Source organism: Bombus pyrosoma, linkage group LG3, assembly GCF_014825855.1.
Source record: "Bombus pyrosoma isolate SC7728 linkage group LG3, ASM1482585v1, whole genome shotgun sequence".
Taxonomy (NCBI): Eukaryota; Metazoa; Arthropoda; class Insecta; order Hymenoptera; family Apidae; genus Bombus; species Bombus pyrosoma.
This window is the reverse complement of record NC_057772.1, coordinates 14,210,290-14,227,934: the sequence shown is the minus strand read 5'-3', so window position 1 is coordinate 14,227,934 and position 17,645 is coordinate 14,210,290. Positions and strand designations below refer to the sequence as shown.

Sequence of the window (17,645 nt, the reverse complement as noted above, 5' to 3'; positions counted from 1 at the left end):
TATGTGAAAATTAGATACTTCAAGAAAATAATGATCCAAAAATTTTACAAGACAATAAATTTAATTTTATGAAATAGTCAGTTCAACTATATGTTGTATTTATATTCGATATGAAACGCTGTGGATTGATGTTGAGAAGGAAGTACCGTTTTAAAGATTATCGAATTTCTATTTAAATAACAGTACTTAATAACAATGTTATTTAATGACGCTTAATGACAGTTTTATCTCCGACTTTCGTAAGAGGTCAAAAGTAATTATAATCCTTATTACTCTGTAATAATTCTTTAGTAAATGATACTTTCTCCTTTCTTTTTTTAATTTTAGCTCTTGAAATTCATTTAACATGAAATGTGCCCTAATTAGTAGGATAACATAGAATTTTATGTTCTTTTGTACAGTAATTTATTTTGTCACAACACAGTTCATTGACGTTTCACCGTACGCGTGTGTACCAGTGCACCAAGTTATTTAGTGCGACACGCCCGGAAAAATTCTAAGCAGACGGTCGAGTCATACAGTATTGTATTACATGGTTTGTGGTTTTCCAGCCAACTCTCATTGCACACACGATTCGCTCCTAACGTGCATTTAGTTAGATAATGTACTCAATATGTATCTTCAATGCCTACTGTTATTAGATATACAAATGTTAAAAAGACTTATACCTGGTACCTCTTTGTCATAAATGGTTTATTTTTTAGTATATGTAGCGTTTTAATATATGCGATATTCATATGACCCCATATGGTATTATATATTAGTAATATATAATATCTTGAAAAAAGTAAAATTGTAGTAATAAATCATAACGATACACTGAAATGTCAAATTAATTAAAAAATTATCTTCTCTTTCTGTGAAAAATAAATGTTTTTGTCGCAATATGAAAATCAATAGCACTTTTCTTATGTGATTATTTCTCATCGCATCAACGATTATAATGGATTATTAACGGCTCAACTAAAATAATCAATTAGATTTTATAATTTTTGGGAAAAATTAGTTTCTTTTAAAGATTATAGCAATTATTTAATTACAATTTTTTAAGTTGCCTTTATAGAAAAGAAATCGATGGGAAGTGTTTCTATTCGTCTCCTGTTTTCTCCAAAAGAAGAAATATGGAAGTTATAGAACAAAACAATTTTAATACTTTCTCATTTACTACTCATAAGTGCTGTTTAAAAGCAATGAATGGTATGCTCTTCCGTATAGCTAATTGTCGTTTTAATTAACAAGTGAGTTACTTCCTCATAATGATCGAAAAAATGTACTAATTTAATGGATATAAATATATCATGTATACCTAACATAAAGTTTATATATATTATAAATATTAATGGTTATTCGCTTGATATCGTTTTAATATTTTTTAGACATGACATATTTGTACTTATATCTTGCGTACTAAAATAAAATTGAAGATCCTTATATATTATACATGCATATATGCATTCCCTTATACAGCATAAAAAATGAAGAAAAAGCAATCATGACTTTAGCATTCCATATTTTCGTGTAAACACACTACATAGTAATTCTTTAAGGATCTGACTAATAAAATTAGCACATATCGAATCAATGAAACTGCGGAAATTTAAATTGATTACATTCAGAAGAATATTATTATTATATGTATGTAGTTGGAAGAAAAAGAAATAAATTGAATGGTATGTCTGTTAATGATGTTACATGATAATTGCACGATGAATGTAACAATTAAGAAAAAAGAAAGAGAAATATATTCAAACCTGATAAAGCAAGTAATATATCCAGAAAGAGCACCCAACGTATGGTATTTTTACAGATACTCATGATCTTCTCGGAGACAGTTCGTGTCGTTACTCCGTCCGAATTATCCAGGATTTCCTCTAACGTCGCCGTACTGCAATGAGTCAACTGTTCCGTTGATCTCTGAAAAAAAACATTTAGTAAAAATATGTATAAAGATTCTTACAGATGGTACTTTACCCACAATTACAAAATACATATACATTTAGGGAATTTTTATACCGTGTGCCTAAATTCGTGGTACGAATGAAATCAAGGAGATTCTGTGGTTCAAAATAAAACGAAAATCAGCAATAACAAAATCGGATCAAATACTTGATTGCTTAATTCTCAAAGAGACAGAAATATACAATTTGGAAGATTATTTTATATGCAAATATAGATAAAAAAGTATAGAACAAAAGTTCTTCATTTACGATCAATCTGAGTATAATGTCGAAGCAATCTTATTCATTTATCTTCACTATCGTATCATTTTAAGTAATATTATATTTGTAGTATCATCTACGTATGTATGGATGTATGATATTGAATATAAAAACGAATAGGATTATCTCGAATCTAAATCAAAGCTCTGATATTGTACACACTCAAAATCGCTGATAGTAAATTAATTAACTTTGATTTTATCGTAGTCTAATAAAGATAAAATTTTATACATGAATACCTACTTAATAACATATAGTTAGAAATCTTCTCGTCTTAAATGAGTTTTTAACGAGCATGTATCTATTTCTTATTTCAAATTAAAAATTTCACAAAAGATATAGCCAAATATGAAAGTTCCACTAAACCAAATTAAACTTGTGATGCATCGATTGAAACAGCTTCCTAGGAAAACCATTTCGACAAAGTTTTAACCTCCTACCCCTATTATTATAGGCTTATTGAACTAAGTATGGTTTATAGTGTTACTGTTTGATATCTTTTCTGATTATACCTATAGTGTTACATATCTGGGAATTTTTGTAGATCTTTTGAATGAAAAACATATTCTTAAAAAATAGGGGAAGTTTTAAAATGCCAAATTTTTATTGCAGTTGTTAAATGACGACATTTATACCTTTACAGTAGAACCTGCTTGTCATGTTTATTAACTCATAATTTTGTCAACTTTTCCGGGATAGTGCGTCATAGTTAATCACAGAAATTACTTGCTCAACATTGAAGATTTCGCAAAGTATCTCAGCAGGTCCAATAATGTGTTCCATATATATAGTTAGTAAATTATCGCAGCAATAATGCAATTCTAGCTAGTTCTGTTTTTATTAGATGAGTGAATCGTAGAATGTCTAACTTTTACTAATCTTCGATAATATCATCGTGGATCGCAGGATTTACTTACTTAACATTGAAGATTTTGCAGAAGGAATGACATTTTAAAATTCACTCATTTAATAAAAACAAAGCTATTGAGGATTACATGTAATACTCGTATGATACGCATATATCAACTATATAAATAGGTCATTCTTCCATGCACAGGAAAGTAAAAAATAGTAATATTCAATTTTTTTAACTGTGACGCGCCATTCTGAAAAATCTGACAAAATTATGAGTTAATAAACATGGCGGGCAGCTTTTGCTGTAAAAATATATCGTCATTTAAGAACTTGAATATAAAATTGGCATTTTAGAACTTCCCTATTTTTTAAGAATAGATTTTGCTCCTCAAGAAATCTCCTTTCCTCTAAAAAAAACTTGAAAAAGATATAATACTATCTATATAAATCTAATACTATGGCTATATCAGATTTCTTTCATAACTCTTTATAAAATAAAATAAAAGCAATGAAGCACCAACTGTAAATCATGTTTAGGTTAATAACTACCTTAATATTGAGGATACGGGAGTAAGATCAGCTATGTCCTTCAAACAAAATTAAACTAAACATTCAATGCAAATTGAAATTTCACATGTGTTATTAGTCGTATGAGTAAAAACAAAAACTAATGCGTATAAAATTTTTAATACTTTAATTTCCAAAGATTAGCAGTTTTCCAATAATTATTTTTCTACTACCTTATAGATACTTTTAAAGATTAATGTAAAACTCCTTATAGTTACTTATTGTAAGCTAATGTAAATGTAATTTATGAAAAACTAAATATTCTAATTAATTCTATTAATTAATTAGTAAAGGGCGTTGAAAGTGAAGAAGAGATGTTCTAAACTTCCTTTTCTTCTTTTTATTAGGAATTATACAGATAAGATTAAAGAACTGTTAATGCCCAGAAGACATTATTTATTCGAATTGATAATTTTAATTTTGACGTCAACGTATCGAACAATCCTTTTTAATTTATTTTTATCAGTTGTAATAGAAGTTGATTATCAGATGTACATTAATTTAAATTTAATTGCATACATTTTATTCATCCTCTAACTTAAATACTAATTAGCATGGTTGTATTTAATATGTATCAGTTACAGAATCGTTAAAACAATATTTCTTATTCTTATAGCCACTAATTTAAATACAAAATACAACAATTGTCACTTGACTCTAATAAAATAACTATAACAATATTCAGTTAAGAACACCTACTTCATTGATGAGATAACAAGTAATTAATAAGAAACGTTGAAACAATGTTAAATTACTATGAATAATAAGTACAACACTAGCAACTAACCAGAACTGACGTTTTAATATCACTTGTCTGCCCTTGGCATACTTTCTATCTATTTTAATCAAAATTTAATATGGAATTAAAAAATGCCTTAGTTTTTTATAACCAAATTTAAATATTCGAAATAACTTGAATCATAAATAAGTTCAAATCTACGAAAAAATAATCCACATCAAATATGTGAAAATACATAATGATATCTCTGACTTTAGAATAAGATACGTTTATACTATAAAAATAAATATATGTGTGTATACGTATATAAAATAACAAAGAATAAGTTTTCTAAATTACAAAACCATATTTCTTGCACCTAAAGAACTGTATTAAATGAGTTTACTGTAGCTAATATGCCTGTATTGCAATAGTATGTTATCGTAAACAAAGGAAGAATTTCTGATTTATAAAAGAAACAAAGATATATTTCACGGTGCATTTTTCTAAATCCTTTGTTTATCTTTCAAGAGAGAATCTGTTGAAAGTTTAAAAAGAAAATGCTATCAGAATGATTGAAAGAAATTACAAAGATTGGAATAGCAGCTTAATCACTAAATTACTTATTATAGTTACTTATAAATATAATATCATACATTGAAAAGGCGAATGAATATTAACAGGAACTTAAATGTTACAAAATTGTAACAAATTATGATAAAATATTACTGAATACGTTATAACATACAATCTTGTTTAATATTTTAAATTGCAATTCGAGAAATAATGCATGTGCGTGTGCGCGCGTATGTGTGTGTGGCAATTCTTTTTTTATAGATAATAATGTTTTACACTTTACAAAAATGTCCATATTATCGTTATAACTACTTTTATTTCGCAGCGTTAAAAATAAATATTCTTTAGCAATAAATACAGAAAATTTTTTAATGTGAATAAGGAATGCATTTCGTAGTAAACATTTCATATTCGTTTCCATATCCTATATTACCCAAGATTGGTTAAAACATTCGTCATGTTTCAATTGTTCAATCCTACTTAAGGAGCTCAACAAGCCTTATACATACTTCTTTAAACTCATACGATTCTTTTGTCTCTTCCAGTCTTTTCCTTTAAACGGAAGTAAGAAAGAATGAAAGCAAAAACCGGAAAAGCAAAACTAACACAAAGAAAATGTGATTTCACAAAAGTAATTAAACGATAATTCTACTCAAACCATATACGTGTATATTTAAGTACTACAATGCATTACTATTTCTAATACTACGCATTATATAGGCTACGTAAACCATGTGCGAATAATTCTTATCGCAATCTTTTAATAGAGTGTTACGTATTTAGTGTTAAATAACATTATACTACGACACTGATAAAAGCACTAATAAATTTCCCTCCCGTTCTTTTCGGTATAAAAAGTCCAAAATATAAGACATTTGACTTTTCATTTGCATTTTTAAAAGATTATCTATTTCTTAATCGAACATTCTTTTAACTATATATTTAAAAGAAGATATAATATTAAAATACGGTCACGCGCTATTACTATTAATTAGGTCGAAGCTTCGAAAACCTCGATTAATGACACTTGATTGAAAAACATGGTAGCACATCCGCATATTCAGAGGGGAAGACAAGCAGTTTTTAACTCATTGTCAGTTATTACTATGAAATTAATTAGGGGGAAAGAGAAACCTCGGACGAATAAAGATACTAGTTCACTATACGCTGATCGATATATTAGACTTAATTTGACTGGCCTTATTAATATTTTAAATCTATCTTCCCCGGAATCCTCATTTAACTTTCCTTAAATTTTCTTTAATCTTAAATTTAACACATTTAAATACGCAACTATATACGTACATATACGAATAATATATTTATATAATAAAGTAACAATATATGTATAGCAATATTTGAAAACGATAATTATATATATTCTGATATATTTATGTAAACTACGGCAAAATATAAAATAATTGCATTCTTTTATGTATAAACTCATGGTGGTAAATAGATACCGAGTTAGCTTTTAAAACCAAATTTAATATTAAAGAAAAAGAACAAATACAAGAGAAAATAGTTTGCAAAATGAATATTTTGTAAAATTAACTTTTTTAATATTATACTAGATGCATAAAGTATTGAGAGACTTATATAGTTATATACGAACCTTTATTATTAAGATGACATTCTACTTCTACGAAACACCTTTACTGAGACACGAAAATATTCGAACATCCATACAGATTCTGATCGTTATACTTTGAATATCGACTAGATACTCAATAATAATTCTATCAGTTGAGGAAGAAATAGATAAATTTTACGATAAAAATGTTATCAATAGCGTTATCAATGTATGCGTACATTGCTTATAATAAACACGTGACAAATATTTTATGAAGAAATATTGAAGTCGATAAAACAGAAAAACTGTCGATTAAATATAACATTCGAATGCTTTGTAAATTATTGACAATTATTCATAAAACTCACAACATATCTTTTATGTATTTTACTTCATTAATTTCCTTCAATTATTATCCTCTCTATTGTCTGTTACCTCTTATAACCAAAATAATCACCTCAAACAATTATTTAAAAAAAATACCTTTATATGAAGCACAGATATAAATAATAGTAATATAATATTTTTGGATGATAGTCGAAAAAATATATTTTCAATTTAGAAGAAAAGTATTTAGATTAGTTTCGGATCTAATAATAATTATTGAAGGTAATAGTTTATCTCAGTTAATATTTAAATTAAGAATTAGCACTAAACACTTTTAATATTAACATATTTTATTTAAAGTACGGTTTCATAAATTATGAAGTAAAAGTCTGCCATCATAAACTGAAGAAGAAGAAAAAACAGATTGTTTCGTCATTGTTCAATTTTGAGACAACCAAACTTCGACGACAATCTGTAAAGAGTAGAGACACTTTTCAACGTCTTATTTTACAATCATTGACTATATTTTGACTACATTGAAAGTAAGCACTGGAATCATAAGAAACTTTAAACTATCAAAAACTACATCCAATAGCACTCTTTACTTTGAGAAGAATTAAATTGAGCATTAAACAACTCGCTATTTTATATGTATCGAAGAATAACGATAATCCGATAAGAAATTTATTTAAAAAAGTAAATGTCTTCGTATCAGAACTAACAACACATTTTACAGAAAATATGGAACAGTAACTGGTTCAACTCGAAGCAGCGTCGAAACACAACTGGCGTACCTCGTCTTCAATCAACGACTTCCCTCGCAAGCTCGAATTAAATGTTCTACACACCCTCTTGTCCCCTCCACAGACACACCAATGAAAGGATTCAACACGTGTGGTGCTGTGCGGTTTAACACAAACGCTTCGATAATACCACTAAGACGAACGGTAAGAGGTCCAAAACTAAACTACGTTATAATTTTATTCAGACTTTTAATTAAATTACTTAACATACTGTCTGAAAAGTAATGAAACTCTGTATTAGATCAGTCATATAACTGAAATATCATTATAGAATAAAATATCCTTATATTGATAAATATAAATGTTTTTCATATATTATTCTTATTACGCTGCTGTGTCAGTAATACATTATGTTAGGAACTATGTACATACATATTTCACTCTTGTACCAAATCTTTAAATTATAAGGAGCAATACATTGCAATATATAATTAAAAACAATAATTTTTTATTCTTACTCTCTCTCTCTATAATTTTTATACAGTATAAATTTACGTAATATTTATAATACGTACATTCCTTTTTTATTTTATATAGTAAGTAAACTTATTTCTATAAATCATTGCTTGTTACTACTTTTAAATGTTTATTACGCAGTAAATACATCTACAATAATTGGAGATAGAACTTATAACATTACCAATACTGAAAATATGATTATTCTACAATTCATTAATAGTCAAAAAACATAGTGTTCTCGTCTTAGACTTAATTCCTCGATACCAACGCCAATAGAAAACTTTCAGGATCAAAAGAATTAGCAAAAATAAAAAATATACTCGTATCGTCGTATTAATTGTATCATCAACGTTTTATATTAACCATATCTTTTTGAAAAAGTAAACCCCGTGAAAGTCAAAATCTATTCACCATTTGATATTCACAATACTAACGTAATATCCAGTACATACATATATAGAGGGTTCAGAAGCGAATCAGCGTAAATCCAACTTTCTCTAAAAATGTGTTACGCAGTTCAAAAACCTCTTTATTGTTGGAACAGTTGGTAAATCAATTAAGTAATTACTTTCATGTGTATGAAATAGTTTTCAATACTTATATTGACCACAGAATTACTAGACAAAATTATACAGAGGACAATCAGTGTAAGTCACTCTAAAATCGCGTCAATTTTATGTTTAGTTCTTTGTTGTTTAAAAAATAATTGTACACTGTTTTACTTACATCATGAAAGAAAGAAACGAAAGTACGTATTTTTTATTATCAGGAAGTCACCATTTTTCTGATACTGCATCCGAATACATATTTATCTGATAATAAGCGAAATTTATCTGATTGTGATGATGGTAAGTGAAACGAAAACTTTAAAAGAATTTATTATAAAGAAACTCTGCAGAATGATTTCCCATTTTATGAAACCAACATAAAGCCAGTATCAAAAGGAAGACCTTCGAATTTACTCAATGTTGTTCGGAACCCACTGTATCCAGAGCGTAAACCCGTGAGAGAAGTTAAAAAGAAGTACATGTTTGCTCTATTATTACATTTTATTGAAGTTTGCCTACAATAAATCAAAAAATACGAGCATCAACCTCAAAAGAAAATCAAATGAATCTTGGTGCAGGAGATAACAGTGAAAGTGATAATCCAGACGAATATATTATATAATATAATTATATAATACATTGACTTATTCAAATTGTAATCTGATTTCTTCTGAAACACCATGGCAATTTTCTTCTGTTTTTCTTGTGATCAAGTTCATTTGTATGTTGTTTTATAAAAATCTATTTTTACATTTTTACTACAATTTTCATTTTTTTACAACTAATTTGTAAAAACCTTATTTATCTCGGTTTTAATGCTAATGGACCTACGCTGATAGGCTTTTGAATCCTCCGTATGTATGTAGATGTGTCTTAAAAATGCACATCATTAATTTATACATTAATCCAGTTACAAACGACAATAATATACAAATTACATGAAAAAGTCTTCCATATCCAGTGTTAGCGTGGAAGGTAACCTTTTATAGATCTAATTATTACGTATATACTTCTAATGAAGTTCTATGAGTACTTACGTACATATATCGCTCAACATTTCCTTTCTGAATACATACTTTGCTACTTCCGAATTCAATAAAATGATTCAGTTTAAATACGAAGAAACGATTTCTAGCAAAATCCTTAAACGTACATAAATGTTGGCTTTTACAAGACATATACGGTAATTCTCTAAGAAATATCTCATATGTGCAGAATGTATAAAAAGTAAAAAAAAAGTAAAAAAAGTAAAAAAAAGCCGCCACAGTAAGACTGCACTTCGCGATCGATGAAGATTTATAAAAAAAAATGCAAGCAAAATTGATCTTGACCTTGAAATTCAAGGTAAAATTTCTTTATTACATCGTATACTTTTATCCTTATCAAGAAGATAAAAGGTTTTAAAGGAATCATAGATCGCAACTTAATGGTTTTCTTGGAAAATGATGTTAAAGTTTCATCAATCGTGTGTGTGTACATAAATTTAATAACTAAATATATATGTATATATATATGTGTTTTATACATATATTTTTTTTATTTATAATATATTTACATTTCGCAGTTGGATAGAGTTTGCAATTGAGTTGAACAATTAAGACATCAAATTGAATGGGCTTCCATCATCTAAAATCAACGTGTAATCTTGGGGAGAAACTTGGCAGGAATATAGGAATATGAGCCCGGAGCTGTTTAAACAACAGTGATGGCCATATATGTACATACGTAGAATGTAGAAGCTAACGTGCAGGCACATCTATTACGCAGATGCAAAAAGAAAGAAAGAAATAAAGGAAGAAACGGGATGTCTAATGGTGTATCTGGAATGTCTACATGCAACAATAGATGTTATTTACCCTGCATCAGAGTGCAAAATGTAACCATATAGTAAATAAGGTGAGTCCAAAAACCAGTGAAACTTTAACATCATTTTCCAAGAGACCGGTTGAATTGCGACTCATGGCTCCTTTAAGACTTTTTATCCTCATGATAAGCATAAAATGCGATGCAATAAAAAAATTTTCCCTTAAATTTCAAAGTCAAGGTCAATTTTATATGCACTTTTTATACAAATCTCCACCGATCCATAGGTGTAGAATCACGCTTGGTGGTTTTTACGCTTACCTTATACGCACCCTGTACATATACGAGACAACATCCTCAAGTGTAAATCACCAATTTTAATGAAACTTATGCATAATGCAGTTTTCAGTGAAAACAGCTCCCAAAGTTGTAAGTTAGAAACATATTTCACGGAATATTTCGGAAACTATCAAATTTAGAAAAATGATTCGTGCGTAAAAATTGTTTGTTTTTAACTAAAAAAAATTAGTTACGTAAACAATATTAAAAAAATACTTGTTTAAAAATATAATAAAAATTAACGTGTTTTTGTCAATGTTTATCGTAAAATGTTGATCCATTTTCATGGAAATTTTTACAAATATACATATATAAACTTCAAATAATGGAATAAATTGAAATTGTGATTTTTAATATTATAACAAAAATTATCGTCTTTGTTACTTTCGTCCGTTTTACATGCATACATATATAGATGAAATTATTAACCTTGTATGATCGTAAAAATTGTAAAAATTCTAACAATTTGTGGTCTTCTACATGATTATAATATGTTCTTCTTCGAGTAACCGAAATTAGTACCCCACACGTAGCAACACTTCTCCATAAATCTTCATTTCATTTTAAACTTCAAAATTAACTAGAAAATACCTTATTAGAGATCGTTGAATTCGTCTTTTTAGTATAAAAGTATAAAAAGTAGTATAAAAGGCAGTATTAAAGAAAATATGCAATGCTATTAAAAAATTCCAGGTAACCTTGATATCTCAGAAGTTATAAAAATATATATAAAAGAAGCTATAGAAAAAATAAAGGTGTATCTATTTAAAGATCTGTCATCTCTATAAAGTAGGATTTCCATTTCAAACATTTCTCGATAAAATTAGTAAATACTAAGCTATTTCAGATGATCGTTCTTATTAACTCATTCTGTGTATTAAAAATAATTACGTGTAATAAAATGTTTATTCTTAAATAATAATTCTTTATTGTTTTTGTATCTATATTAATAATTTATGATTTCAATTTACCGCTAATATGTCAATCTTTATAAGCATGTATATACGTATATATAATTCAGTATACGCATACGCGTTAAGATGCAAGTTATCCGTTAACAATACGTTATCTTCAATACAATTTTGTATATTAATTCTTTATTTCAAATTCTTATATTAATAATATAGGAATCCATTAAATATATCTCAATACAATTTAAAATTAAAAATTGAAAAATAACTGTATTTAAAAATTGCTTTTACATGTTATATACATATATGTTAGATATTATAAATCACTTTTTAAACTATCTAAATATTTTACTTAAAGTAAAAATAAAGATAGAATATTCATATGAAATATATTCAGATTTCTGTACTAAATTATCAAAAGTCTTATAAATATAGAGTAAAACCTTTGACATAAATATGGATTTGCATCTGAGACTTATTTTCTATTAATTTGTAAATATAAATGCATAGAAATATGTTCAAAAACAAATAGTTCTACAACAAGTATGCTATCAACTACAAAAACAATTAACTTGAATTTTAATTATTTTATATTCATAGTTAAATTCTAACCTGCATTGTCCACGTGTAGTATTGATTCTTGGATTAGTGAATAGTTTACAAAAATATCATTTATAAAATATTGCAAATTAACTATATATTTATAACATATATTGGGATTGATCACAGCACACACGCAAAACAAATAATTTATGTAAATGTAACTACTAAAAGTGTGTGTGTCTCTGATTGACAGCTCACTGACAAACACTGCTTTAAATAGCGTCATTGATGATTCAACTACAGAGTTTAGAGTGATAGAGGGATTAAATTATTTAAGAAACACGAATTTAGATATATCCTACTAATGAAACATCATAATAAAATATCATACACCTAAATAACTGAAATCAAGAGAAAGATATACTAAGCAAATATTAACCCTATTATTTTTATTAAAATGCACTAACTCTAATATGCTAATTTTTAATACTTTCATTTCATATTTTATAAATACATAAAAAGATAAAAATACTAAAATAATTGATCATATTGTTTTTGATAATATTTCAATTTATGCATAACAATTATTTTGTATTTAAATAATATGTTCGATATTGTTATGAACTAGTGAGGGCCTGTGGCTCCCTCTAACATGAATATCTTGTATGATCATAGGGTAAATTCTAGCACCGCGAATTTAACTGTATACTAACATAGCCGAAGTAACAAACAAAAGTTGTTTAACAAATTTATTGATTAAATGTTAAAATTATTTCTCAGTAACAACTGTGATTACTCTCAAATTTCGTATTTACTTTCGTTACCATGGGAAAGAACATTGCCAAATCAGAAATCACTTGCTTCCTAATATTGTATACTCCAAACAAAGTAATGCTTATTAGCATTAGTTAGTAAGAATTTGTCTTATTGGATAACAAATTAATCATAGATTGTCATGTATAAATGAGCCACTTTACGAGCCAAAAATTAGAGAATTGTTAGAATCGTTGAATTGTTAGAACCGTCAAATAAATTTCATTAAAACGCAAATCTTGTTAAAGTAGTCAGTCTATTATTTGAATTAGTTTTGGAATTGTTTGAAGTTGTAATGCGAGCAGAGTGCTTAGCACTCCACGAGCTGCAACCGTGCCAAATTCCCCAACTTTTGAAAAGGTCACGCAACAATAATAAGATCTATAAATGTGAATATATCCTAAATTCCAAAATAATTTTTATATTGTTTAATACTCGAATCTATAAACAAAGTAATTGATTTACAAATTGTTCTTGAAACATTGATGTTTCATAATACATAATTTTTATTATTTACATGAAACTTAATGTTAAACAATAAATAAATATGTATACTTTATTATTAATAAACGTATATGTATATATATACATGTGTTATAAAAATAAGATTTTAAAATGTATTAATTCCTGTTCAATGTCCATGCAACAATTTTATTGGTCTGTTTTGTAATCTCTTAGCCAGTCAAAAATATGTTTCCTAGTAAACATAATACAAAATATAACGAATTGTATATAAACAATATTGTTATCATCACAATCAAGCTTTAACCTGATACCCTATGATGAAGTGATATTATTTAATTCAAATCGTGATAGGAAAATACAATAGGGTAAGTACGTTAATTTTATATTACAAACAATAAAATTTAAGAATATTTCATAAGAAAATGAGTATAAGAGCTTCAGGATATTGGAGCTTAACTATCGCGAATTGTGAGTATAAAAGAAAATTGTAATATATAATAAGAGAAAAAATAAGAAAATAAAATGTAATAATAATAATATATATAAGGGAAAAACATTTTGATTTTTTAAATTCTTCATTAAAATCACTAAATATTCCAATATTATTTATGTTTTTAAAATGATTTATAGAATTCCTTTTAATTTCATTAAATTTTATAGTTACTGCTATATATAAGAAATAAATGTGTATGTCTTCGAATGTTATATGTATTGATTCAAATTTCAAGCCTTCATAGATTGGAAAGATTTGTATCTTTGACTTTAAATGAAATATAATAAAGATTTTAAGTCCAATATCTTACGTTTCACTCATTTATAGTCATTGATGTAATTTCTTCAAAACAACTGAATTTATATATTTCATTATTATTCATATATGTTTTATTAAATAGTAATATGACACTACTTATAAAAAATAGCTACTATTAACTCATCAATATAATAACAAGTACAATAAAAGACTAATAAAGTAGTCCCAAATAACAAATAGTTCTTGTAATGTAAAAGTAGTATGGAATTTCCATTTTTATATGTATTTTAAATCATGCACCTTACTTGTTTAGTAATTTACTAGTTATACTTTATTATATATACTTAATACAAGCATCCTCTTATTTGCTTTGTGTTATAACCAACTTCATTTATTACTAACATTTTATATATTATGGAACTTACAGGATCCACAAAAAATTATTTACTTTCACTTTCTATTAACAACTATGTTTTTTAACTTTCAGATTACTTTTACAATGAGTTTATATGCTGATATTCAAAAAGTAACACAAATACCTCAGACAGATGAAAATGTCGTATTTGTACGTCGAAAAGAATCTAATACAGTTAAACGAAATCCAAAATTAAAGAAGTTTAAACCTCCACAGAATGTAAATGTTAGTAATTATATTGTTCCAGTATATCCAAACTAAACATTATTTTTAAACATATTTTGTAATATGTTACAATTTCTGTATTAAACTTACTCTTTTATTAAAAAAAATACATGGTAAAATAATGTAATTAAATAGCTAAAGATAATAACAATTAAAATTCTATCGCACTAAGAAAATCTACTGACCAATTATTAAACTGAACCAAACACAAAATGAAAAATACCTTATTTTTAAAGTATTTTATAAATTATATTTAATTATATTTAATTCTTAAATTATTTTAAATGTTACTCTTTATAGTTGTATGATTATGATTGTAACGATGGCCAACATGATGTACTTCAAGAGCGTAGCATACATGAAAATGAAATTGCATCCTCCATTATAGAAGTAAATATAATATATATATATATTAATTTAAAACTTATGATATATACATGGGAGATACAAATAGATTTTGTTTTACAGGCCAATTGTGGTGTTAACTATTCAAATGAAAAACTTGAGGAACATTGGAAACTTAGACAAATGAAAGCTAGTTTAAAATCCAAAGATTATACTTTTAAGGAGAATTTAAAGTCTGATAATTGTGATTATGAAAATTCAACTACGGAAACTTATAATGGAATTTCCATGTTAGAAACTAGTGCTAAAGATAAAAACAATACTGAAAATGTAGAAAGTGCTTTAAAAAAATGTGGTCTTAATAAAAATGCAGTGATTAAAGGGCTTTTAAAAAGTCACACAATATCAATAAACGATTTACATGTACCAAAAGATTGTACAAATATAAGACAAAGCAACATTCAGGTCTGTATATAGAATCATTTCTAGTTATTTATTCTAGTTATTTTTATCATAGATATAATCAATAATTTAAAGTATTTTTATAGAATGAAAATATTCCTTCATCAAGTAGTTTAAGTCAAGAAAACTGTATGAAATTAATTCCATTTCCAGAAGATCCAGAGGTATTAGTTCAATCTTTACAAGTTCATGGTCGTATAGATGAAAATAAATATAAAAATATTGACTTTTCTGTAGCACACATAGGTAAAAAAAAAGCAATTACAGCACGACAATTTTTTATTAATATGAGTGATAGTGAATTTGATTTTGTAAAACCACGTAAAATGGACAAAAAATAATTTAAATAAGTAAAAATTAATAGCTGTTACTTTTAAAAAGTATCTTTTAACGAAAATAAATAGTTTAATTTTTTATTATATATAAATTTTATGTTCCGAATATTAAAAAAAATTATGTTACGTTATATTTATTGCAATTTTTTTAGTTTGATAGTATCATTATAATAATATAGCTTTCAAAAAATGGATTATTTTACTTTTTCATATCTTAAAATGAAGATTTTTGTTAAGAGATGTAGATAAAAAAATCATATCTTTGTTCTAAATGATATAGTTTTTATATATATCTTCGCAATAGGTATATTGACTTTATATTTTTTCTACTTCTAAAAATATATTTAAACACAGTAGAACTCAGTTTATATGTATGAACCTTTCAAGAGACAAGTTGATTCATATAACCGTCGTCCATGTACAGAGTAAATTAATAAGGAATACTATATAAAATAACTTGTTATCTGTTGGTTTTATCGAGAAACGTCTTAAATGGATTATGTTGCATTTCAATGAACTCATTTCTTTTCTAATATCTTATATTTTCTGACATGTCAAGATGACCTTGAATTTTTTAAATGATAGCGTATATTTTCTATGACATTAATCGATTCTGCTGGACATTCTTTACAAAAAAAGTATTAACCTATTTATACTGAAAACCGTTAGTAGATATTATAACTTTAATTTGTCAAATTTAATGTATCAGAGACAATTAAATTATACGAAGCCATTTAAAAGCTGTTTAAATAATTTTTTAAATACCATTTAAAAAAAAATGATCTCAGAATACAAAAAAATAGTGTTGTATCAATCTGATGAATACTTTTAAATGTAACATAATTCGTTTAAAATGTTTTTCGATAAATAATAATAAATATAGATAACGAGTTATTTTAGATAGTTCTTCTTATTGAATCACCCTGTAATAGGGATCCACCTACATACATATTTCTCCCCACCACCTACAATTTTTCGTTCAGTTAATTGGAGTTCATACATAATACATAATAATGTTACAAATTTGTATCTACTGTGAAACATGAGAATGGGTCACATAACGCGTACTCCTACTGTTTACATCTTATTGTTAGACGTTCATATAAGTGGATTGACGCTCGGTGGTAATTAAGTAATAAAATAAAATAATATGAGTTCAGCTAAAGTTCAGTTAATTTTAAGCTCAGTTAACTACTAAAATTTTGTTCATACAAATAGAGTTCATATAAACGGAGTTTTTTCTACTGTACTTGCTAAACTTGCTAAAATATTATAATTATGCTAATAACTAAATAGACTTTACAAGATTCATCTTTTAATGAATTGATTAATAATAGCTATAAAATGCTATAAAAAATAAAAATAATTTGTATATTGTTTGTATAATGTCTTTTTACTGATTAAAAGTGTAATAAATATTTTTTCATACTAATATAAATTATATACTTTAAATTTCCTTCTGCAAATTAAAAACATATTTTTAAATTTAAAACATTATTAAGATATAGTTTTAATATATCAAAATACACTATAAACAATGATAATAATAATATAATATATATTGTATAATATTACTAGTTTTAATAATTCTAA

General features: G+C 26.2%; 2 protein-coding genes across 5 annotated transcripts in view; one reads left to right on the top strand and one right to left on the bottom strand.

Moving 5' to 3' along the window:
* The window catches only part of LOC122577931 (phospholipid phosphatase 1-like), a 36,496-nt gene extending 23,982 nt beyond the window's left edge, over window positions 1-12,514 (bottom strand). The window contains exons 1-3 of one of the 3 annotated variants that reach the window (XM_043749654.1): window positions 7,558-7,608; window positions 6,551-7,307; window positions 1,752-1,914 (exon numbers count right to left, since the gene is read on the bottom strand). In XM_043749654.1, coding sequence (XP_043605589.1) covers window positions 1,752-1,815 — 64 coding nt within the window. In that variant the 5' untranslated portion in view covers window positions 1,816-1,914; window positions 6,551-7,307; window positions 7,558-7,608. Of the gene's footprint in view, window positions 1-1,751; window positions 1,915-6,550; window positions 7,644-12,310 lie in introns of those variants that run through there. The other 2 variants (XM_043749649.1, XM_043749653.1) reach the window with 2 other exon arrangements.
* A 753-nt stretch (window positions 12,515-13,267) lies between these two features.
* Window positions 13,268-16,074, top strand: LOC122577995. 2 transcript variants are annotated; one of them, XM_043749801.1, is made up of 5 exons: window positions 13,268-13,884; window positions 14,758-14,910; window positions 15,211-15,300; window positions 15,379-15,720; window positions 15,804-16,074. In XM_043749801.1, the coding sequence occupies exons 2-5, from the start codon at window positions 14,770-14,772 to the stop codon at window positions 16,056-16,058; spliced, it is 828 nt and encodes a 275-aa protein (XP_043605736.1). In that variant the 5' UTR covers window positions 13,268-13,884; window positions 14,758-14,769; the 3' UTR covers window positions 16,059-16,074. The 2 variants fall into 2 exon arrangements, with proteins under 2 accessions (XP_043605736.1, XP_043605737.1); XM_043749802.1 differs by having other exon boundaries at window positions 13,272-13,884; window positions 15,871-16,074.
* The last annotated feature ends 1,571 nt before the right edge of the window (window positions 16,075-17,645 follow it).

Bases quoted from the DNA above. Each gene is read 5' to 3' on its own strand.
- LOC122577995 (XM_043749801.1), top strand. From the start codon at position 14,770: ATGAGTTTATATGCTGATATTCAAAAAGTAACACAAATACCTCAGACA. The intron at 14,911-15,210 runs GTTAGTAATTAT...TACTCTTTATAG, and splicing joins AACCTCCACAGAATGTAAAT to TTGTATGATTATGATTGTAA. The intron at 15,301-15,378 runs GTAAATATAATA...TTTGTTTTACAG, and splicing joins TTGCATCCTCCATTATAGAA to GCCAATTGTGGTGTTAACTA.